The sequence below is a fragment of the Gracilinanus agilis genome, chromosome 2 (assembly GCF_016433145.1).
Source record: "Gracilinanus agilis isolate LMUSP501 chromosome 2, AgileGrace, whole genome shotgun sequence".
In the NCBI taxonomy this organism is placed as follows: Eukaryota; Metazoa; Chordata; class Mammalia; order Didelphimorphia; family Didelphidae; genus Gracilinanus; species Gracilinanus agilis.
This window is the reverse complement of record NC_058131.1, coordinates 535,839,590-535,865,173: the sequence shown is the minus strand read 5'-3', so window position 1 is coordinate 535,865,173 and position 25,584 is coordinate 535,839,590. Positions and strand designations below refer to the sequence as shown.

The window sequence follows — 25,584 nt, the reverse complement described above, 5'->3', positions numbered from 1 at the left end:
TTTCTAGGATCAAGCACCACATTAGTGGATGCAGTGTAGGAAATAAATTCATAAATGTTAATCTTACTGATGGTTATACATTAAATTCTAGGAACACAATCTAGAAAAGATAGTCCAAGAGGTAGGTCAAGAAATAGGAAAAAAATAATGGGTGGACTGATAGATATGGTAAACTTGCAAAACACAATTCAGAAAGTTGGACTTTTAGGAAAGAGTAAGTTCTAGGGAAATGCTTGTAACAGATTGCAAAGTAAGAAGAAATTTAGCAGAGTACACAGATGCCACTGGAAGAAAACATGAAGGAAAATCAAAATTCATAAAAGGAAGACAATAGACATAAGACAAAAGAGTCAGGTTCAGTCAATAGTTTGCCATTTGAAATGTAATGAGTGCAGATGTACTTGAGAATAGTGAGCAAAGGTCGTAATATCAAGAAATGTACAAAAGAAAGGCTCTCCCAGGACCTACTTCTTGAGAAGATCAGTTGGAAAATTAATAGAGATGTGATAGCTCAGAAATAAAAGTAGAACAATAGAATGTCTCCATTCTAGGGCACAAGTAGTTTCACATCATGGAGAGAGTACACAAAGTGGGGGAGACTGGCTATATATAAATATGGTTTTGATAGAATAAGGAAGCCGAGTCTCTAAAGACTCAGAGAAACGGATACTTATGGATAATTTTACTGGGTACCTATAATAATCATAATTAGTTCATATGATCCAGTGGCATTTTATTTTCAGGCAGATCTTACATATTCTTTTTCATCATACATATTTCATTCTAGCATCTAAAACACCCAGAGCTGACACAACCTCAGTGAAGCTGCACCTGGGATTGAAAATTACATTGGTCTGCTGTCCAATTCTTCCTGTTCTGAGTCCAGGATCAATACCAAAAAAAGCATTTCTTGTGCCAAGGGACCAGGTTTAATGTCCAATATCTTGGGAACCGCCAAGGCTGAAGACAAGCTGTGCAGTTTTGGAGAGCCAGAAGCAATCTGTATAGGGCTCAGTGCCTGGTACCTAGTGCCAAGTCTGAGACCCAGTGCCAAAACTTGGAACTGTCCTGTGACTTCTTTCCACGAGGAACCTTTCATGTTTGCCTATCCCTAAATCAGATCCTCAAGGGCATTTTTCCAAGTTTTGAACGGAAAACAGAGTTACAGAACTAAATCCCTCCCCTTCCCATCCCCAAAGCAAGCTTTTACAATGCAAACATTGAAAATAATTTGGAATCTTGACCAGTCATCATGTTTATGATATAATGCTGCAACTGAAAAGTCAATCATAGCTCATTTAACCACTGCCAAATTTGATAGGACACCCTATCCTGAAATGTGTCACTGTGATGCCTATGCCCATTTAAGCTCTTGCCTAGGAGGGATAACATGCAATTAATTTAACAATGATTTTAATTTTAACATGATATTTTTCTTTGATAAGTATTTTTCTCCTTGTATTAGATAAGTTTATAATAAAATATAATATAAATCCTGGAATATGTAAGCTAATAGAAAAAGACAACTAAAATCTACAGGTCACAAAGAAATATAATTTTAGTCACTCTAAACCTAATATCTACCTTTCTCCTGTTTAATTTTTTTGATGATTTGTCCTATTTCCCCTTTCTCTTTTAGTCTTTATTTAAAAGGAGCTAATAAACAGAAAAAATGACTAAAGCAGAAAATATCAGAAAGAAGTAGAATCAAAAGGCATGGCTCAATCACTTACTAGATTACTGGCTCCTTAATTCTCTTGAGGTGATAACAGATTTTCCCAATCTCATGTCTAAGGAAACATGGGTAAGGAAGGAGAGACTGGGCAAAATGGCAGACATAAACAATACTTTAAGATAGCTCAAACTCCTTTTGCAAGATATTTAAAAGAATAACTAATGGAAACATAAAATGTGATAACTGGAATGGATATTACAAAAAGACCATTTAGTTTAACTCACTCAATTTATAAAGAAAGGAACTATGATTTATCTAGGCTAAATGTGCAGCCCAAGGTTACACTACTAGTTAGTGGCAAAACCAATAGTAGAGCCTAGGTCTCCTAAATCCCATTCCAGTGCTCCTCTTACTATAATAACTTAAATCATTATGTAATTTAAAAACATTATTCAAAATGCCAATCATGATGGGAGATATAGAAGTACCAATCCCATTTGGGCAGGTATAGAAAAACATCTCAGGTCAACAGTCAAAGTTCATAAAAATATATAAACTACTAGAAAATATCTACTAACAACTAGTTTTATTTTACCAGTTTACAAAGTCATTTGTGCTTAATTGATTTCTATTCTATAATTTTTTTGCTTAAAATAAATCTAAAGCTAGTGTTCATGTTTTGGTTTGGTTTTCTTAGAGGGAGACAAATAGATAATGCCTAAATCTGATATCCAATAAAAAGAGCTGGTAGAATATCCCCTGTTTTATTTCAAAACAATGAATCCCAGATACTTTGAAGAGAAAAGGATATAAGAAGACTATAAGTGAAAAGAATCAGAAAGGTCAAATTTCCATCTTCACCAGGTCATCAAAAATATACTATATTGGAAAGCAAATCCTTCTTCACATATATTGCGCTCATCTGTAAAAGACGAATGTACTGCTGGCTGCCACCAAGAGGAAATAATTTTCACCCACTTTGGAACCACTATTCCCTTCCCAGAAATGTTTCTGACTTTCAGAACTTCAGTACCATGTCTCTAATGTGTTCTTGCCTTGGAACATCTATTTGCTAATGCTAGCTCCCTGCTCTTATTCATGAGTCCCTCCTAGAGCTTCCATTACAGAAAGAGGCTAAGGTCAGCCAACTTTCATTCTCCTATTGGCTTGCTTCTGACTTTCTGGACTTCAAAATCATGCTTCTGCATGGGTTCTGTTATTCTCTTTCCCTCTCCACTTACTTTTTGATTGTCTTTTGTGTTCAGTCTTCCCCTAATAGAATGTATGCACCCTGAAGGCAGGGACTGCCTTTGTTTTTGCTTATATTTGTATCCTCATGACTAAGTACTCTGCCCGGCACATGGTAAGTACTTAATAAATGTTTCTTGGCTGGCCTTGCCAGCAAACTGGTAATGATGACAAAAGTTGAGAATAGTCCATTTTGAAGGGATTGTGGAAAGTCAGATACACTAATGCAATGTTATGGATCTATGAATTGGTGCAACCATTCTGGATAACAATTTGGAATTATACCAAGAAAATGACTAAAATGTCTGTAATTTCTGATCCTGAAATTCCATTTTGCTTAACATATACTCCACAGATGTGAATGATAAAAAGAAAAGTTTTATATACTCCAAAATATTTATAGCAACACTTTTTGTATTAGTAAAGAATGGGAAACAGGGGTGTCTCTTAACAGAAGAATGCCTAATAAAATTATTGTATATAAATATAATAGAAATATTACTGCTTTACAAGAAATGAGTAATGTGAAAAAATAAGGAAAAATATAAGAAGACATATAAACTGATGCAAAGATACTTAAGCAGAACCAGGAAAACAATATGCACAACAACTTCACAAGATAAATGGAAATAACAACAATAAAATTTGAAACTGAAGGCTATGTGAAATGAATAAGCTTGCCTCCAAAGAAGATATGAGACTATATACTCCTTTTTTTTGTAAGGGTAAGTGACCATGGGTATGGAGCACTGGACATAATGTTGAATTTGAATGATCTATTGTTTATTTTGCTAAACTTGTCTTTTTTAAAGTTTCTTTATTATATGGATTCCCTGGGAGAAAAAGGAAATGATACCAGTAAATGTGAATAACAAAAAAGATAGTAATACAAATTTAATTCAAGAAGCAAACCATTAGGATTTCACTGGTCTAATTTGAGCAACATAATGAAATCTCTTCAGTAATTTAGCCTTATCATGAGAGGGAACAATGATATCAATGCTTCTTACTTATGCTATGCTCTCAATGAGGGCCAAAAATGTGATGACAGATTGGTTGCTGTGCAATTAGAATTAAAAGAGGAAGTTATCATAGTAGAGACAAGGTATCATCTACCTCCTCTTATTGATAAGTAGCCTTTATTTCCAAAAAAAATAAATTAAAACTAATAGGCTATCTACACACATGATTTACAAATGATTACTCTGTATTACTTTTTTAAAAGCATAGAATTATAAAGACAGATCATTTTCATGCACCAACAAGTTACCTATAAACAAAATTAATCCACATGACAATTTAATTGTGATATGTTATTACTAATGAATTCTTAGGGGAAATAGTTCCTTGGAAATTGGTTCTTTTTTAAATAACCATCCTAAAGACTTCCTTCTACTTTTCTTGGTTCTTCTGAATTGCATTAGAATTATAACACCATAATCTTTAGCATTCATTTCTGCTACTGCAGAATAAATAATCAACAACTGTAAAACAACTGACAAAACATGAAACTCTACAAGTGATCCCCTTGGATTCTTCAGCTTCTTTTCAAAGAGTTTTAAATTCTTAAAAACAGACATATTTCCTAAAAAAAATCTTAATACTAATTTTTAAAGAAAGAGGTAACAGTAATAACAGATAGATTTTAAATATATGTTAAAGTTACAAACTGCAATGTTATAAATAAATGTATAAAATGAAAATGAATCAAAATGTTTTTAATATTTAAAGGATTAAAATTGCAATTCAATCTTTTTCTTAGAACAAATGAAGATTAAGAAGAATTATAGCTTTTCCAGACTCTTTTTCTATAATTACTCAATTGTTCATTTAAATATGTAAGACCTCAATAGCAATTTTCGCACCACAGTTCCATAAATGGGTTTAACTGTAAAAGCCTGATTATACAGTGTCTCCCATAAAAGCAATATATTTCTGATATTTATGTCTCTAAAATATCCTATAGTAAAATTAATATTTCTACACAGGAAAAGAAGCAGCTATTTAGTCTTGGACAACTTGATAACATCTCTTTCAACTTATAGTTATAATTATCATGTATGAACTTCCAAAGCAGAAGTTGTCAAGATTTAACATTAGCATTAATTTATGTCATAACTGACTGTTACTATAAAGATAATGGCAAAGCATCCATTTCATCAGACAGCATGTATCTAAAGTGAAATTTCACCTTAATTACCACGAATCTGTCCATTTTTAATTAAATTGATCAGTAATGTATTATCTTTTTTAGACTTTGAAGGTTGTTATTATCACAAAGCTCAAACTGTCAGCATGCTGCAAGTCTTTTCTCTAAAATGATGAAGTGTAAAAATTTTAAGCAATGTAATCAATGATATTACATCTAATTTGAGATCTATCAAAAATATTATATTAAAAACTTATATCCAGTTTCACATACTATGAAAACTCTGTATTTAAAGTTAATTTGATGGAGATCACAGACTATAATGTAGAGGATATTTTATTTGTAATCAAAGAAATTGGGTTTGAATCTTGACTTTTCTACTTATTAGATGTGTAACCCTGGGAAAGTCATCTAACCTCATTTAGTCTGTTTTCTCATTTGAAAAATGAAGGAATTGAAACTAGATGATCAATCATTAAAGTTCAACTCGCTTCTAAATTATATGATACTTTTTAGCTTGATACAGCATTTGATACTGCTGGTCATCCCTAGATCATGTCATATAAGTATCACTTAAAGATCTTCGGGATGTTGTTTAGCAGAAAAGATGCAATGGGGCCCCAATAGCTATCTTCAAGTATTCAGAGGCTATCACCTGGAAAAGACATCATGAAATTTGTTTCACTTGGTCCTCGTAGGCAATAATAGGAGCAAGAACAGTAAGTTGCATAAGGGCAGATCTGGCTTCACATAAGGAAAATCTTCCTAACATTTAAAGCTATTCAGCAGTAGAATGGACTGCCTCCAGAGGTAGTTGAGTACCCTTATTAGAAGATCATGGGAGCATAGATTTAAATCTGAAAGGGAGCTTGGGAGTCACTTAATGTTCTTATTTTACAGACTGAAGAATTTTGAGTACATCCTAATAATAATAACAAAAATAACATATATACTGATCATAAAAATATCAAGAAACAATCTAGGAATTACTCACATCTTGAAATCAAAACTAAAAGGGAAAAATTCATTAAGGCATAAATCCCTCTGTAATACCAGTTTTAATGTACACTTTCAAATTTATAAAATAGTTCATTACATATTTTGAAAGTATGCTAATGAGAATACAGCAAGTCAAACTAAATAAGAGACCCAACCAAAGGCAGCTATAAAAATATAATAATATCATCTTTATAAGATATTATAATATGATATCTTATAATACTAGAATAATAATATATAATAACATAATAATAATCAGGTAAAAAATCCATAGAAATACTTTGGAACAAATAAATATCCCTTCACTAGATAACAGGCAAGGCAAATGATAGGTATACAAAACTGAATTTTTTTCTAATGTAACCAAAAATAGCTTACCTCCAAGAGGAGCCCATGAAACTACTAAGATCCAAAAATGAAATCAAAGGCCATTCAGGCAAAAAATCCATATGAGCTTACCCAATGTCATTTTAGCAAAGAAGCATCAAACAAATAGCTGAGACATATGAATTTGTTTGGGAAGACAAAGAGAAAAGAAATGACAGAAGAATTACCTTGAATGAGTCCAGATAGTGATCAATGTAGAATGGATAAGGAAACTATGGAAAATGTACACCAGTTAGTGTGTACACTATCTTACAGGGCTATCTATGGTATTCTGACATTAAGTAATGTCCCATGAGCATCAAAAGTCTCTACTATAGGATAAAGGCAAAATTTAAACCCAGGTTTGATTTCAAATCCAATCATAAATGCACCATACCCCATTGCTTTCCCAAACTAGTACATACAGGTAATTTGAGGAAAAGAGAAAGCGCTAGCTAAAGGAATCAGAAAATTTTCCCATGGGAAATGGTACACAAACTGAATCACTAAGGAATCTTGGGATTTTAAGGAGGAAAGAGTACATTTTGGGTATTAGGGATAGCCTGTACAATGAAAGGAAATTAGGAGTTGGAATATTGAATTTGTGGAACAGTGAGTAGGCCAATGTAACTGGCATGTTGAGAAAATGAAGGGGAATAATATTCAACAAACATAGGAAAAAAGACAGAAGAAGTCAGACTGAGAAAAGACTTTGAAGTCAAACTAAAAGTCTTGTACCTTTTCTTAGAATTAGGGACCCATTGACGTTTGTTGAGTAGACGAGTGACATTGTTGAATTTATGGTTTCAAAAGATTATTTTGGCAGCTATGTGGAGGATGATTTGGAGATGGGAGGAGCTAGAGGCCAAATATGTAATAAAAAAGTTAATGCAATGCTTCCTGAAAATGATCATGATGGTAAAAGTTATTACTCTTTCTCAGAAAAGAAAAAATAAATAAAATATATAGGTATTAATACGTTAAAAAATAAGATTCTATCTATAAATTTTAAAAAACATAGATTCTTTATTATTTGAACCAAATCCTCAGTGACTACTATGCTTTGATTCAGTAACATAAAAATGAATATATAAAGCTTCATTAATTCCTCAGAGTTGGCCTGTAAAATTCTCCTGTCAATGAGTCACAGGTCATAGCTCCTAAGTGACAGGTTTCTGTAGAACAAGAACTTCCCATGAAAAGTTACTAAAGAGTCAAGTAAAAAGTAGACTTTAAGCAAGTAATTTACATTTCTTGGACTCAGGTTTTTAATAAATAAATGATAGAAGTTGGACCAGATAAGTTCTAAGGTTCCTTCCAGTGCAAAATCTCTGATCCTATGATATAGCCTACTATTAATTCAGCTCAGTTCAACATACAGTTATCAAATCTACATACTAGGTACCTTCTACAAGGTCATGGGTTAGGCCTTAAATGTCATTAGCAATAGCCTAAATTTCCCCTAAGAAATGAAGTAATGAGGCATTGTTTATGTAAAATGAAAGATTTAAAGTTAGGACTTTTCCCCTAAGACTTCACAAACTTTTTAGTTTTGTAACTTTCTAATAAACTTAAAGAATTATTGCACATTATAGCTATTGTTCTTGTCTTATCTTCCCACTAGTTCATAAACTATTGTCTCCTCAGTCTTTTCTCACTGTTCTGCATTCAGTAAATGCTTAAAAAATGTTTGTTACAATTTTTGCTAACTAAAAAATGTTACAGATAAAGAAGAAAAGCATTAACTGCAGTCAATGATAACTAATATCAATGGTAATAAAAGATTATTTACCCTGACATCTAAACATTCTATGAATCTTCACTGAGCAAGATAAACAGCAACAATGCACTTAATTCAATGTTTATTAAACATCTACAATGTACTAGAAACTGGGGAGATACAAATATAAGCAAGACAGTCACTACCCTTGTGAAGTTTTCATTTTATTAGGAGGGATATGATAATTCAACAAACATTTATTAAATATTTACTATTCACAAGTAATTATAACACCAAACAGAACAAGATAAGTAAATAACAGATACAAAGTACCAATACAAGCCTCGGGAAAGAAAGATCATTTCTTATTGGTGAAGACTGATAGTTTCTGTTAAATTCTACTGAATTTAACAGAGTGAAATATGAGAAAACAATAGTTATCAAAAATTTTATACATAATCAACAAGTAACTTAATCTAAAATATGGCTTTAAAGTCACATACAAAGTCCATTTAAATTTTTAAAAGCCAGTAAGGACAAATTATGAGAAAAGTTATAGGCTATGTTTTTATACTACAAATAATAATAAAAAAAAAGTCATAACAATTCCCCTTATTCACTAAGCAAATAAAATTCCTTGTGAAATGTCCTTTGCTTTTCAGCAGATATTAGACTATATATGACTTTACCTTCCTTCTGTTGATAATATATAACCAGTAAAACTGGTTAGAAATCATACCTTAACACATTTCAAAAGTTCATAGAGATCTTCAACTTCATCTCCTTCACATCTGGTATATATTCGTCCAGTCTCCATACTGGTTCCTTTGATGGTTTGACGATATAACGGGAGAGCCATTGCTTCGGCAAACAGTTCAATGGCCTGATGTCCCACTGTCTGATACATATAACTATCCAGTTCATCTGTTCCCACTGTAGAAAATAAAACAGATATGCTCAATTAAAGAAAATCAAAAGGAAGTTGGATTTGAAGATTGGATGAGGGCAATATTCCTGTATTAACTGAAAGACTAATATGAAATTGAAAAAGAATGCTCTATATATCTTGATATTATGAAATAAAATCTTACATATCAATCTATAGTGGTTATTACTACTTAAAGTAATGCAAAGCAGCTAAACTGTGGGGCCAGCAAACAGCATCTTCATGGGGTATCCCAGAGGACGACATCAGCATTGCTCAGAGGTTGCCTGTAGGCAGTAGATATAGGCAGCCCTTTGGGCTGTTATTTTAGGCTTGGCCCCATTAAACGGCTACTTGCAGGGCTAGTTAATCATAAGAAGGAAAAAAGAGCTACCTGGAAACTTCTGCCAGTAGAGCAATACAATTGCAGAGGTTTTATCTAGGTATACTCTACTGTATGTCTGTATTCCTCTTTCTTTTCTGTGCCTCTGGGGAGCTTAAGTGTTAGACAATGCTATGAGCTGCCTGAGGTCTCCGAAGGGTTAAACAGAAAATCCTTTGTTATTAGAATTACATTAAAATGGAAGTTCCCTATAAGCAAGGATAACTTTACACTGTTTGTACTTGTACTACCAGCACCTTATACAGTGTCCAGCACGTAAGAAGAGGTTAGTTATTAAGTCGACCACAACATTTTGGCACCACCTCTTAAGGGCTTCCCTAGCATCTCAATATGCTTCATGAAACACTGAGTGACTATGAATTCACCCATGTTCCAAACATCTTTCCAATTGGTTTGTATACATATGCATACATGTAAACACACTGAATGTTTTATTCATTATTTATTATATTTGTGTGTATGTATGTTTTATATATATTTATGTATATATGTTATATATATTTACATTTACACATACATTCAATATATATATTACATATATAATATATATAATTTCTGTCTTGAGTCTCCAGAGTAAGCTTATATTCCTTTAAATTATATTCTCAATTTAGTTTCTTTTTCCAATTCAAATCGACACTGTTTTAATGGATTTTGGATTATTATAGGGCTTCCTCCAAAATAAATGGCATCACAGAACCACAAAATTAGAAGGAATCCTAGAGATCATCTAAGTCCAACTCTTCACCAGCTACTTACCCATTTTATACATGAGAAAAGAAATTCAGAGATTTGGATCCTATTATTTGGACCACTATTAATCTAACAAACAAATTCAATAAACATTTATTTAATGCTTACTATTTGCAATTCACTGGAGATTCACTGAGGCATTAGGGATACAAAGATGAAGATCAACCCAGGCCTTTAAGGAAAAAGAACTTATAACCTAATAGAGAGAATATTAAGTAAACAAAAAATTAGACTGAATATATAATAAGGACAAAAGAGAGTTCCAGAAAAAGTACTTTAACAAGTATATTAACAAGTATTTAACAAAATATAAGGAGGGAGAAAGATCACTTTCTAATGAGGAAAACAAGGGCTTCAATGGAAAATTGAAGGAAATTAGCTTTGAACAAGAAGATTGGAAGAAATATAAATCAGGCATAGAAAATTGGATAGATGAAAGCATGACCAAAAAAAGAGCAGAACAAAACGGAGAATAGTTAGCATTCTAATCTAGCTGGAATGCAGAATGCACAAAGGGGAATAATATGAAATTAAGAATAAAAAGGTTTGTTGAAATGAGCCTGGAGCCTTAAATGCCAGGCTGAGATTTGGATTTTATCCCTTGGACCACAAGGACCCATTCTGTAGGCTGCAGACCCAGATTTTTTGTAAAAGGTCCTTTGATACACATACAAATTCACAAATAATCAAGCATACTTTCTACAAACTGAATAATTACAAATATAGGAATATTTTCCCCAAATGGATGAAGATGCTATTTTGATTCAAAAACTACCAATTAATTTAAAAGTATTAGTGAATTTATAGCAGTTCTTCCTTTCTTATTTATTTTCTTAATCATTATTATGGGAAGATCTGCTAATTTTTCAGAGTAAAAAGATATTCTCATTTACAAAAGGTTGGGAATCACTGTTATTGTCAATAGGTTAGATTTAGGCATGTGTCTTGAAGACCATGTTATGAATTGACAAGTAGATATTCAAGATGATACAAGTGTTCATGATGTAATGTAAACAGGTCTACACGCAAATAGGAAATGCTACATTAGGGAAATAAACTCTAATGGCAGGAATTGAAAACTGACCTAAGTATGCACCATGTCCAGGTCTCAAGATAAATTTGGTGTCAATTCTCTCTAGAAACATAGTACTTCATTTGTAGGTGGGCATTCAATAAGTATCTGCTGATTTGATTTGATATTTATTTAACCTTGAAGATTTATGGAACAAAGGGAAAATTAAAAAATGCGATAGTGTATGATGCATCATTCTCAAAAAGTGAAACTAGAGTAAAAAGTTTTTAATACATGCATCCATAAAAAAGGTGCTAGTCTAAAAATTTCATTATCAAAAATACTAAGTTACTATAAAGTATTTATACATTTCATTGATCCACCCTGTTTTCAGGAAAACAATTCCAACTGTGCCACTGCACTGACATTTTACAAGTTTAAATAGTTCACAAGCTTTCCACAAATATGAAAAAGTCATGCAAACAGAATTCAAATAACCAGGACCCCTATGACCACCAATAATTGAAATCAGCACTATTTGCTAACTCATTTCTTCTTATCATCAAACTATATGTACACAATGAATTTAGTTATATAAATATGTCCAACAAGTTTTTGTAATCTCCATTTAAGATTTTAAAAATTAATTTCAATAACCAGGCCATAAAATAAAAGGCCTAAAGAAAGCATAATAAGCCTCTTACTGTAATTTTTAAGGTTTACATTTGACTTTTCATTTGTAGGCAAATGTTAGTATAATTGAGTATATAACGATAAACCTATAAATAGCTGTCTTCTCTCAATCTAGCCGTATGGTAAAAAATGTAAAAAAGTGGGAGAAAGTTTATATTTTATATGTAGATTTTTTGAATCTATAAGTTCTAGTCTACTGTTATAAATTCTTTGTCCTGTAATTCCTAAACTAAATGGAAGAACAAGATCCATTCACCTCTATTTCACATGAGTACTAAAAATACACATCTTTTAAGGTAGAGCCGAACTCTTGAGTTGTTAAAAAAAATCTAGATGTTAATGTCTTTTTTTTTAACTTGGTAAGAACACAATTTCTTTTAATGTTTCATCTAGTCCTGACTATGATGTCACTTTATTAATTGAGGCTTTGAACACAATAGTTAATATGAGATCAAATAAAATGAAAAGGCTCCACTGTTGCCTGGAGCACCTCAATTAACTTGCCACGAAATTTCCTACCACTCACTTAGCAGGATTGTTTTATGAATACTTTGACAAAAGTCCACCTTATTGATGGGAATAAAGTAATTTCAATACTAACTCTTGAGAACTCAGCTATATGAATTCACTCCAATTGCTCTGATACTGTGATCATCTCTATTCCATACTCTTTATGCTCCATGTAAAACTTGTTTGAGAAGAAAGAAACCATTTGATTATTCACTGCTTCTTTTATTCTCTGATAAATTAGGTCTTCCTTCTTGGTTTAAATCAAAATTAGTTGAATCTTTACACTTTGTGATCATATATACATCTTTCTCTTTGAATGCATATAGACTGACAAATATTTTTTTTATCTTGATATTATTCAAATAGTATATATTCATTAACTTTTCCTCTTATAGTTCTTACCAGTTTTTAAAATCAGCTTTTCTCCTTTTTATTTTTTTTATTCATTTCTTGCATGTTAAACTACTTGGAATGCTACTGAGCCATAAGAAAATAAGAGATCATGTGCTAGTGATATGATATAATTATATATAAATTTTTCAATAGGGGAAAAAACATTAAATCTCTATATCTTCAAATGAAAATCTCTATGTATGGCTCAAAAAGGACAATTGACTAATCTGGCTATAAATAGCAAATGGATTTTCTTATTTGACAAACAGTAGAAATGAAGGGAAATTTCATTTCTGTTTTTAATGTATAAGTTACAGTAATAGTTTTTGTCCATCAATAGTCAGCCAAGGCTTCTCAATATTTATCTCCATAATACCTTTCCCAGACTTTTTTTCTACCCACATACAACCACCACCCTCAGTTAGGCTTTAATTACCTCTCAGCTGGACTATTACAACAGCTTCTAACTGATCTCCTTGCCTCCAATACTCTTTCCAATATATCATATGCAAAACTACTAAATTAAAATTCCTATATTCCAAGTCTGATCATGTCACACCTATGCTCAAGAAGTTTCAATAGTTTCTTACTGGATCTAGGATAAAATACAAACACTTCTATTTTTCATGTAAATATTCCATAGCCTCCAAAGTAAATTCTTCATCTAGATTTTGTATTGATTTACCTCTGTATCTCCAACCCCTCGTATAGTACCTACCACATAGTAAACAATTAAGAAATGTTTGTTGAATGAATGAATCATTTCATACTTCCAATACAAAACCATCTCTCCTCAAAGTCTGAAGAATGACAATACCTGAGCAGAGAAGAGAAGAAGCCCCTTCAGAACAGAATAGTCCAAACCAACAAATCCAGCAAATAATCAGAGGAGCAAGATTATAGCCAATTACAGGGGGGAAAGAAGGAAAAGATATGAGTAAACAAAAGAAAAAGAAAAAAGAAATTATAATCAACAGCTTCTAACCAGGTAATGAATAAAGAGCAAATGGAACAGAGGAGGACCCAGGAACACCAAGCAAAAACACAGAAACTCCACTGAACCAGACACAGGCTTTGGAAGAACTCAAAATACAATTCAAAAACCAATGAAGAAAGGATGAAAGCAATTGGGAAAAGAACTTAAAAAGCAAAATAAGTCATGGAGAAACAGAGGCATATGAACTAACACAAGAAATAGTGTCTTGAAAGCCAGAGTTGACCAGCTTGAAAACAAGGCAAAGAAGGTGAAAGATGGCATACAAAGAAAATCAGACCAGGAGGAAAAGGATGACCAAAAAGCCAGTGATAAAATTCTGTCATTAAAAGTTAGAGTCCAACAACTAGAAGCAAATGACTTCACAAGGCAGCAAGAATTTATAAAACAAAATCAAAGGAATGAAAAAATTGAGGAAAATGTGAAACATCTTATTGAAAAAACCATAGACCTTGAAAACAGTTCCAGGAGAGACAATTTAAAAATTATTGGACTACCAGAAGATCATGACAAAAGAAAAGGCTTGGACATCATTCTACAGGAAATTATCCAAGAAAAATGCCCTGACATTCTCAAACAAGAAGGAAAAGTAGAGATTGAAAGAATCTACATATCACCTCCTGCATTTAATACTCAATTGACAACACCCAGGAATGTTATAGCTAAATTCAAGAACTACCAGACCAAGGAAAAAATATTACAAGATGCTAAAAAGAAGTCTTTCAGATACCATGGAACCATAGTTAGGATAACACAGGATCTGGCTGCATCTACACTGAAGGACTGGAAGGCATGGAATATGATATTCTGGAAAGCAAGGGAACTGGGTCTATAACCAAGAATCAACTACCCAGCAAAACTGACTATATTCTTGCAAGGGAAAGTATGGTCATTTAATAAAATAGAAGACTTCCAAGCATTCATAAACAAAAGATCAGACTTAAAACAGAAAATTTGATGCCCAAATACAGAACTCAAGAGAATCGCCAAAAGGTAATTAAGAAAGGGGGAAAAAAAGAATAACAACACCCCCCCCAAGACTAAAGTACAAAATATTTCTACCCAAAGCTTTAGATGGAAAAAGCTATGCTCCTAAATGTTTCCTTTGCAGTTTTCTAGGACCTGAACCAATGCAACAGGTCTGAAAAATTGCCCCTAGTCTCAGATATGCAATTTCTTTACTTGCTTTTAATGTAAATATCTCATTTTCCTCATTAATATTCTTATAAAATGCAAATTTTCCCCTGTCTTAAAATGCAGTTTTAAGTGGCGATAACTATACTAAAATTTTGGGAACATCTAGTATTTATATTCAATTAGATATTTGTCTACCATATATTTGTCTCTATATTTCTTCCCTTGTGGTAAAGACTGTACCTACAAATCTGTTCTGCATACCCTCAAACTTTAAATTAGGGATATTATTTATAAATATTATTCTGGAGATAATGATGAAAGTCAAATCAACTGCTATATTCATTGGCTGCCCATATCCAGATGATTTCTGGCTCCCTAAAGTTAGGATCCTTTTTTATGTCTCCCTGCTTCCTATCATTCTGGCTTTTAAATAATTTTATACTATTCTTTTGGCCTATAAGTATTTGTCAGCTTCCTCCTCATTTACAGTTGACCATTTAAATACTAAAAATAGGTTCAAAGAATTTTATAATCATTCTTTAGTAAAAATTTAGTGAAACTAAAAATACAATAGAAATCTAAAATAAATTTAGGCACTGAATAAAACAGCTTTATTAAATATATTTTAAAACTGAAAATACTAAAGAATTGATTCCCCTTACTTCAAGGTAGCCTTGAAGATCAATAACAACAAAATTAAAAGATACTTATATTTTTTTCCCCTGGTTTCTTTTGACTCAGGACCTGAATGTCATCTCTAAATCTAGAGGAGCCAGGCCTGGAGAAACAAGTTATCAGCAATTCCCAAAGCCTCGCAGTAGCAACATTTCCTTTCACAATGGCACCTCTGCTAGGTCAGCTCTATAATTAGCTAGTTGTTGTCTACCTTTCCACATAACTTCTAGTACCATCCAAAAAATAGATATTAGACAAAAAATAATATTGGACTGAAAATTTCAACCAATATTCAGTCATTCTAGTACTATCTCAGGATGGCTCATTACTCATTTACTCAGCCAAAGGCATTTGTTAAGTTCTATAAGATGTAAAGAACTACCTACTGTAATAATTGGAGAAATTAGATATTATATAGATATATATTTTAAGGTGCAGTCACCGGGAATCAATAATTAATATTGATTCCATAATTAAAATAGACCCAAGTCAGGATGGGTTTTATGGTAGTTTATTTACAATTAGGAAGGTAGAAGGCAGGGAAATAGAGAGAGGGAGAGGGTGGTCAGGGATGGAGAGAGGGTTAAAAGGCTAATTAAACTAGGCTACAAGCCACAAGGCCTTAGCAATCAGAGAGGTAAGAGGCCTATTTAAGGTAGAGTCTGGAAACGCTAAGGTAGGCCAAGGAAGTCAGCCTAACTCACCCACGTGACAATTCAGAAGGGAAGCTGCCTGAGGTCTCAGCCAAGATCCTTCAGCACCAAGTTCAAAGCGGGAACTGCCTCAACAGGAAGTTACCAACATACTTGAAGAGATAGTGTCTCTTGTCACTTCCTGTGGGTCTACCTCTAATTCAAGTGGACAAATGGCAGCCTCTACACTGTTTTGGACTGCCCAAACGGCAGTCCCTCGTTCTTGATTTGTTACTTATTGTCACGTGTGGGTAACTCATCTCCCCTCCCCACTAAGGGAGGTGGGGATGACATTATCTCTGGTGGCTAGAATTTTAACTATGAATGGGCTAATTAGCTAGAGCTAATTCCATTTACACACTACCATGTATTATGGGAAACAGAAAAGTGCTGAACTTTTCAAAGAACCTGGATTAAAATTCTAGCTCTGCTACTTTACTAGTTGTATGCCCTTGGGCATTTCAATTTTCTTTTATGGGTCTCTGTTTCTTCTAAATTCTAGGATCCTATAGATGCTACAATCTTTAATCTGAAGAAACCTATAATATAGTTGGGGCACAAAAATATACAGGGCAGAAAATCAATTCAAATCAATATATAAGCAAGTAATTGATATTTGTACAAACACAATGCCAAAGTCTCCAAGGGTATATAAAAAAAGAAAAAGAGCATCCTAGAAGTAGAGTTAATCAAGAAAGCTTCTTTAAAAAGGAGAGTCTTCAATTAAGCCTTTAAGCATTAGTTCAAATTTTGAGGGAAGGGTGAGACAGTTAAGAATGGCATCTATATAGGCAATGGTAAAGGGATGGAACTAACTAAAATTGTTATGTCAGGAAGTAGTGAGAGCTGGAGTTGGAGAGATGTTCTTTTTCTCTTTCTATTACCTTCTGTATGTCATTCATTAGATGGACTGGTGAAATTCCAATCACTCAGTTTTTATTTTTGTTTTCTTTTTAACATCTCAGAGAAGACAATTTGATGTGAAGAAAATTGAAGTAAATAGCTAAAGTGAATTTGGGGATTATTCATAGAATTCATTTACCTGCTTAGTGGTACTCTGTTTTCCCATACAATATGGTCACATTCCATTCCATAGTGTCTCATAGTGTTGGCTAATAAAACTAAATAGTGATTATTCATGTCATTTTCAAGTGATACAAACATACATACACATACAGAGAATATGTTTGAAAAAAACTATATCCTTTTTGGATGATTAAAAAAATGCAATAATCTTACCTTGGTCTTTGCCTGGTCTTAGGTTTGCTAAAGCAACAATCTGATGCCCAGCAGCAACACATTGCATCATATTATAGCAGCTGTCCTTCCCACCACTAAGAAAAAAAAATAGTTTAGAGAAAAGTTACTTCAAAAATAACTAGAACTAAGTATAGCACATGTAGCTTAACTTTTCATAATTTTTCAATGACTGCTTTTGAATTAGAGCATAAAACAAACATATACTTTCCAAATTACATAGAACCTAAGCACCTGAATTTGAATGATTAAGGCTAATACATATAAAATAATTTGCCATCATCAATTTCTAAAAATTCCACAAAGACTTCAGATTCTATGCTAAATTGGGTGGGTATTTTATTTATGTCAGGAGCCCTATTTAATGTACAAGATATTTGGTGAATACAATGATCTCAATTTTTAAAATTTTAGTTAAACATTTATCACATATGTTTCTTGAGTAAAATTTCCCTTGAAAAAGGGAAAAAAACTAGCCTCAAATCAGAAAATCAATGTACTTTTCATAAAGGATTGAATGAAATACTTGGTGTCTCAAAATTATTAGTGAAGTTTTAAGTTACTAAAGCTTAAATACAAAGATATCTTATACTTGAGAATCAGCAAAAGGCAGTGCTCATTTACTGTTAATTGAAAATACTTCTGTAAAGATGGAAAACTAAACACTATCTGCTCCAACACTTGGATTAGTGGATAGAATCTTGCAAGTCTTAGAAGCCTTAGGTTCAGATCTGATGCTAGCTCTATGAAGAGAACATCAGCAAGACAACCCATCTCAGTGAGCCTTGGTTTTCTCAGCCATAAAATCAGAATAATCCTATCAGTAGTAACTACTTCGTTTGGTAATTTTAAAGCTAAATTGTCAATCTGTAAAGCACTTTCCAAACATTAAAGTATTAGTATCAATTATTATTGCTAGTGTTTTTATTTCAGAACCCTAAAGAATAGGTGAGGCTCTATTGTCCTGATAATATAGTATATGGACCTTGTTCATTTCAGTTCCATGCCCATCCCCAGATTCCTCAATAGCAAAGGTGGAAATCATTGTGCTCAGGCAACTATGGGGACAATCTATACCATGGAGTAGCAATTTGGAAAGGTGGGGGAGGATTGTTTTTCCATTCTCCATTATATATACTTTCTATCCTTCTGCTCATTATGATTCTCTCTCTCTTGACTTCCTTTGTTTCTCTCTTCACCCTACCTTCTCTCCTGTCCATGCTTTAGAACTGCCACTGGACCCATGACACTATAGGATAAAAAGGATGCTGACCTAGTCTTTAACACCATTCTCCTCTGTGAGAAAGTTTGAGATGAGATGCTATAGATCAGAGGCTATATAACCAAAATTAGAACCTATTCCTACATCCATCATGATTTTTGTATGTATGGTTTAAAAAACATAGCCTATTCAGTATATCTGAAACACTGATATTAGAACTCAATTGTCTTTCCATTTCTGAAGGTCAAAGATGTCTATATTATATCACATTGCTCTTACTATAACATATATACAATAGAAATACTACCTAATAGAAATTGTATTTTCCAGATTATTTGTATCCTTTTACAATTACATTTGTATTTTTATATTTTGTCTAATATTTAATAAAAATGTGATATGATCACAATGGGACGGTGTTAAGATGCAATAACATAATACTTAGAATATAAACATATAAATTTTTACCAAGAATACACATTTAAAAATGTAAATGTACCATAGAAATTGATGTATGCATATAAGTAATGTATGTTATCTTTTTTTTAAACCCTTACTTCTGTCTTAGAATCAATACTAAGTATTGGTTCCAAAGCAGATGAACAGTAAGGGTTAGGCAAGTCAGGTTAAGAGACTTGACCAGGGTCATAGAGCTGGGAAAAGTCTAGGGCCAAATTTGAACCCAGGATCTCCCATCTCCAGGCCTGACTCTCCATCCAATGAGCCACCTAGTTGCCCCAATGTATATTAACTATAGAATTAATCATAGGTTTGAATTTAAAGTGTTTTATATATGGTAATAATCTTTTTTAAAATATGTATGCACTATCATAATGCTATTTTACCAATATTAAGGGCAAAATTTCACTTTAAATGAAATTACTTTGCATTGTTTTAAAAAAGCTGATTTTTACCTCCTAAGTAATAGTATTAAGAATAAAACAATGTTAATTATGCTTCTAGATTATGGCTCTCTAACTCATCAGGGATTAAAAATAGTAAAATAATTTGGTATAATCTTATCTCAAAAAAAAAAAGATCCATAACCTAAAGGCAGATTTCTACCTAAACATGTTTTTATATGACCATGTAGAATCTAGCCAACTCTACTGAAGTGGAAAAGGGGAAAAAAACTCAATTCCAGGTTTAAAGAGGTCAGTCAGGTCAAAATTGGCTAAAGTTTCCTTGGCTAGAACATAAACTAGTCACAATATTGTGCTACCAGCATTTTAAAGAATACCACTCTCATCTCAATGGCATTGAATTTACTTTAAATGTTACTTTTTTTTTTAATAATTTGTAACAACAAAGCATTAAATGACATTGAGGTAAAAAGTGAGATGATATACTTAAAATGTTGGTAAAGTAACAGGGTAAAAATTTGTTTGTATTCTGGTCAGAGGAGCTATAGCTCTTCAAAACCTTCCTTGCCTTAAATAAAAAAAAATTGGTTACATTACTTCTACAGCGAAGAGTCCAAACAAATCACAGTTTAGAACTTTTAAGATATTACATAAAATATCTATATTTAAAAATCACTACATCAAATTTTAAGCCATGGAGGGGACTGATAAAGTTAATTTTTTAAGATATATAATTTCCAAAGTAAAAACCTGTGTCTAATTTGGAAAATAGCTAAGGTGATACAACAGAATGAACATGAATCTTGGGTGAGGATTTAATACGTGACTATCTCCAAATATCCAAATGTGTTTTTTTTTTTTATGAATAAAAAATGTCTGGGTAATCAAAGAACTAGAAATTCATTGTCTAAGTTAAGTTTTATAAAATTTCCCATATTTTTGTATGATCATGTAAATCAAAGTGCTGAAGACCTCCAAAGATAATCTTTCTCTTTCTGCTGCCTTTTAACTGATTTAATAATAACTAAATCTTCTGGAAACAGAAGTTGTAACTCACTTTTTAAGTCCTGGTAGCTTGTTCTAATTTTTAATCACTGGCATGCTCCCTTGCTCCAATTCATATTTCCTTTTACTTGCTCCTCTGCATAAATCAAGAATTTAGAAGTGGCTCCATCAGTCATTCTTATATTTTCAAAGAGTTATTTCATTTACTATTTTTATCAGCTTATCAGGCTTAAAAATCTCAAATTTAATATCTTCTATAGAATCTACTTTTTCTTGCTTTCTAACTAAAATGATCTAAGGAAATGGCAAAATATTTCTTTAAGTAAAATACTCTTATGTACTATTACAAGTTACAAATTAATCAAAAGGATTCATACCATAGAAAAAGTCACAATTCAAAGTGACCCTGAAGTCCATCTAATCTAACCTTAGATTTAAAAATGAGAAAATAGAGAAAAAATGAGGCAAAGAGAGATTGACTTGCCCATAGATCATCAAGGAGTAATCAGATGTGCAGATTTAAATGTAGGAATGTATTCTGGTGCAAAATCCAGGTCTCTTTTTCATTTTACCATTATATGCAGTTGATATGCTGGAAAAGGAATTTAGCTCAGTGCTCCACTTGAATCACTACAATTTTCTAAGATACTTCTTTATATAATGGTATTGATGTGCTACTTGATTTCAAATTTCATGTTAATGATGGAATCTGTGTATCTAAGAATACTTAATGGAAGTGCTTTTTTTGTTACCTTTTCCTCTATAATAATAATTACAATAACATTTATATTGCACTTATGTGTCAAGTGCTTTATAATTATCACATCTAATCAAACAAACAGAGAGGTAGGTACTATCATTATCCCCATTTTATAGAAGAGGAATCTGAGGTAAACAGGTTAAGTGACTTGCCCAGGGTCACAGCTAGTAAATATCTGAGACTGGATTTGAATTCCAGGCTTTCTGACTTCCGGCCCTCAGCCTCAACAGAAGAGGGAGTGGAGTTGATACTGAGGGAAGGGAGGGAGAGAAGAGCAGAGCGGGGAAAGGGAGAGCACTAGAAAGGGGTAGTGAAAAGGGACCCGCAAGGTTGGGTATGGCAGCCTCCAGGACAGAAACTCCGGGCAGGAACTAGAGGCCACCCCGAGGCCCCGCCTCTTCCGGGCAATCCCTACATTACACAGGGTCTCCGATAGACAGATCTCAGGCCCCGTAAGTGGCGGAGATAGCCACGTTCTCCGCTATAGCAGGGAGGAAGGCCGCGGCGGGAACCTTGTTACCTGATTAAAGCCGCGACCCTCATGTCAAGATCCCCAGCTAGCGCGCGAGGAGGGTGCAGGAAGGAAAAGATTGGAAACTCGCGCCTCCAGCACCGCTGCTTCCGCCTTGGGGGGGAGGGGGGAGTCTTGGCTTCCTATGCCGCGGCTAGGACCCGCGACTTGAGCTTTCCTTGTACTGCCTGCTCGGAAACCCCGGCCATTAACACATTCCTGTTGGACACCTGCTCCATCTGTTCGCCAGAACTTTTAGGACACCTAGTAGGACCTTTTAGACTCTTTATCGCCATTCTCCGTCCAGAAAGAGGCTGATTTCCCGACCCCCCCTCCCCAGGCGCGCTGTGGTCACCTAAATGAGGGCAGAGACGTTCCCCAAGAAAGGGCATAGCCTGTAGAATTCAAAAATGGATTAGCATTTGGATTTCCAAGCCCCTTGGAGCCGGTTTAGTCCCTGTGGTTAATTTTTCTTTTAAACCACTTCTTTTTCTTGTCCCCAAGTGTTTTGGTTTTCTCTCCTCAAGAGATGGAACTGATTTTCACAGCGCCCCTACTTCATTTCGTTATAAATTGTGTGAATGGTGAGACAGACAGATTTAAAGGAACAAAGTTATAGAACCCCTGAGATTCAAAACTCTCCAATCCATCTCTTCTCATTTTACTGACAGCCACCTAGCATTTATTAAACTCCTACTATGTGTCAAGCACTTTGTTAAACGCTGGGGATACAAAGAAAGGTAAAACAAAACAGCCCCTTCTCCTGATGGGTTTACAGTGTAATGGGGAAGACAACATGCAAACAACTATGTACAAATTAAACATATGAGAGAGAGAGAGAGAGAGAGACAAATGGGGAAGGTCAGGCAGTGCCAGGGGTGTGCTAATAAATGTTTTAACACCTAACACTCCCAAAACAAAACATGTATGACACATTTTAAAAGTTTAATCTGCATTATTAACCTTTCCTTAATCACTTTTTTTTTTTTGAGGTGGAGGACTGGAGACAAAATAAGTCGATATATATAGTTTGCCCAGTCCCAAGTGTAATTGCTTATTCTGAAATTTTAAAAATGTACTTTTACTCTCTCTCTCCACTCTATACTTTCTTACTTTCTACTCTCTTCCTTATACACTTTATTTTTTCCTGTTGTATATTCTCTTCCTTCAATAGAATGTTAGCTCTTTGAGGGCAGGGATGTCTTTACCATTATACAGTACAGCATTTGTATTCTACTCTATTTTCTTTTCTTCTTTTAATGATAAACTACCTTCAGAAACAAGAATATTGAAAACCAAGCTCATTATTTTTCTCCTTAAACTTACTCATCCATTGGACAGCTATTTTTTGACTGTAGCACCATAGATTCCTCCTATCATATATGCTGAAAATCCTGGAGTTATCTCTGATGAATCTCCTTTCCAAACTTTCCTAATATCCAAGTAGTTACCAAACCTTGACCATTCCATTTCTGCAGCATCTATTAATCCTTCCTCTCTCTTCTATTTCCATTGCCACCACCTGGTACAGGCCTTTGCTTCCACCTACTTAAATTGTTGCCTTGTCCTTCAAACAGGTATTTCTCTCTCCATCCTTCCCTTACATTTCCCATTGCTGCCAGAATAATATTTCTTATATAAAAATATGGTCATTTTACTTTCCTCAGAAATCTTTAGCAGTTCCCTATGACCTCTCAAAATTCAAACTTCTTAACTTGGCAAACAAGTCCTTGGCCAATCTTGTAATATCTTACCTTTCTAGTTTTATTGTATCTTACAGTCTGAAATACACTCTGCATTCCATCTACACTGCTCTACTCTCTGTTCTTCAAATACATCATGTGGTCTCCTGCCACTATGTTTGCTTAAACTGTTCCTTATGAAAAATTCCTATGGGAAGCCAATAAAAGAAACAGTCTCAAATAGATAAAAATTTGAGACTCCTCTTTTGACTCCTTTTCTGATTCATACCTTTTTTAATGAAAAGCTTTAAGCTCCTAACAATCCAATTGTTAAGAGGTTAACATTCTCTCCTTTGGTCAGAAATACAACTGTTTTTGTTTCAAAAGTAATTCAGAGGGGGCAGCTGGGTAGCTCAGTGGATTGAGAGTCAGGCCTAGAGACGGGAGGTCATAGGTTCAAATCCGGCCTCAGACACTTCCCAGTTGTGTGACCCTGGGCAAGTCATTTGACCCCCATTGCCCACCCTTACCACTCTTCCACCAAGGAGCCAATACACAGAAGTTAAGGGCTTAAAAATAAATAAATAAATACAAATTAAAAAAAGAAAAGATCATTAAAAAAAAAAGTAGTTCAGACACTCGAGGTTATAAATTCCTCCAGGAGGGGCATTTCACCCTGGAGAAAATATTCCCTGTCACAACCTTCTGATAAGGACCTTAGCCTTGTTCTTTTTGGAAGCTAATGACGATCTTTGTGTTTTGATATGACATAATTTGTGTTTCTGCACAAATGCAAAGTTTTTGGGGGGTTCTTTTGTGTGAAGTGAGTCTTGAAGTATATATAATAAACTCCATGCTGCAAGAGACACAGCATCATCAGCAGCATCATCATGAGCTGACAGAAAGATGTTGCCCTGTCCACTTATTTCTTATCAACTAAACCATCATTATCAAATTATCTGGAGGTCATAAAAAGATCTCGAGAAATTCCCTTCCCTTTCTTGTGAATTTCTGTTTAATTACTACATCTCCTTTCAACCTTTAAAAAGAAAGTTTCCTTATACCAGAATTCCCTATGCCAATGAAATCACAGGTGCAATCTCTTTCCCTTATCTCCATCCTTATCCATATCATTTGAAGCCTCAGAACCCTGAAGTTCTGAACCTGACTGACTGACTTTCATTCTCTGATGCAACCTTTTCTTAGCCTGGCTTTAGAGTAAAAATGTTTACTTCCCAATACTCAGCACCATTCCCCCTGCTCCCTTGGGTTAAAGTAGACCTTCTGTGGTGGAGAGATTACTTGGGAAAAATTTACTACATTTTGTATTGAACATTGTTTGTGTTGTTTTATTGTGCATTACAAAATCAGCCTCAAAACTATCATGATTTACAGTCTGTTTACAGAATCACAGGAGTTGGAAGTAACCTAAAAGGCCATATTATACCTGAATAAAAATCTCTACATCTAACACCTGTCATAAATACTTGCTAACCAGATATGCTATTTTTTGTTATAAATGATTGGTGCTCTATTTTGCAGAACCTTCTACTTTTTTGCAGACCTGCATTTGAACATGTGAGTTTTATTTTTCCTACTTCAGATGCCATTCTACATTGGATAATTAAGAGCTGACTTACACTTCTTCTGCTTTTTAGGACAAAGAGAAGGTATGCCAAGGGAGGAAGTATTGCCTTGAATAAGATCTATCAGCTTCAGAGAATGACTGCCAAAATAGGTACACTTCACTTAGAAGAAACCTAAACCATGAAAGGGATTTTCCAAATAAGGGAAATATACTGGCAGTGAAGGAACTTTATGTCTGGAGACTTACCAACTCCAATATTATCTTATAGCATCAGGCTATCAGCAGTCCACAGGCCATTCTGTGAACTCTCTCACCAGCAGGCTAATAATGACTAATAATGCTACTGATTTATGAG

The 25,584-nt window shown here is 33.7% G+C and overlaps 1 protein-coding gene across 1 annotated transcript in view; it reads right to left on the bottom strand.

Annotated features, from left to right (window-relative positions):
• The window catches only part of DPH6 (diphthamine biosynthesis 6), a 30,697-nt gene extending 8,706 nt beyond the window's left edge, over positions 1-21,991 (bottom strand). The window contains exons 1-3 of the mRNA XM_044665140.1: positions 21,969-21,991; positions 17,581-17,675; positions 8,897-9,090 (exon numbers count right to left, since the gene is read on the bottom strand). Of these exons, the coding sequence (XP_044521075.1) occupies positions 8,897-9,090; positions 17,581-17,675; positions 21,969-21,991 (312 nt within the window). The remainder of the gene's footprint in view (positions 1-8,896; positions 9,091-17,580; positions 17,676-21,968) is intronic.
• Between the last annotated feature and the right edge of the window lie 3,593 nt (positions 21,992-25,584).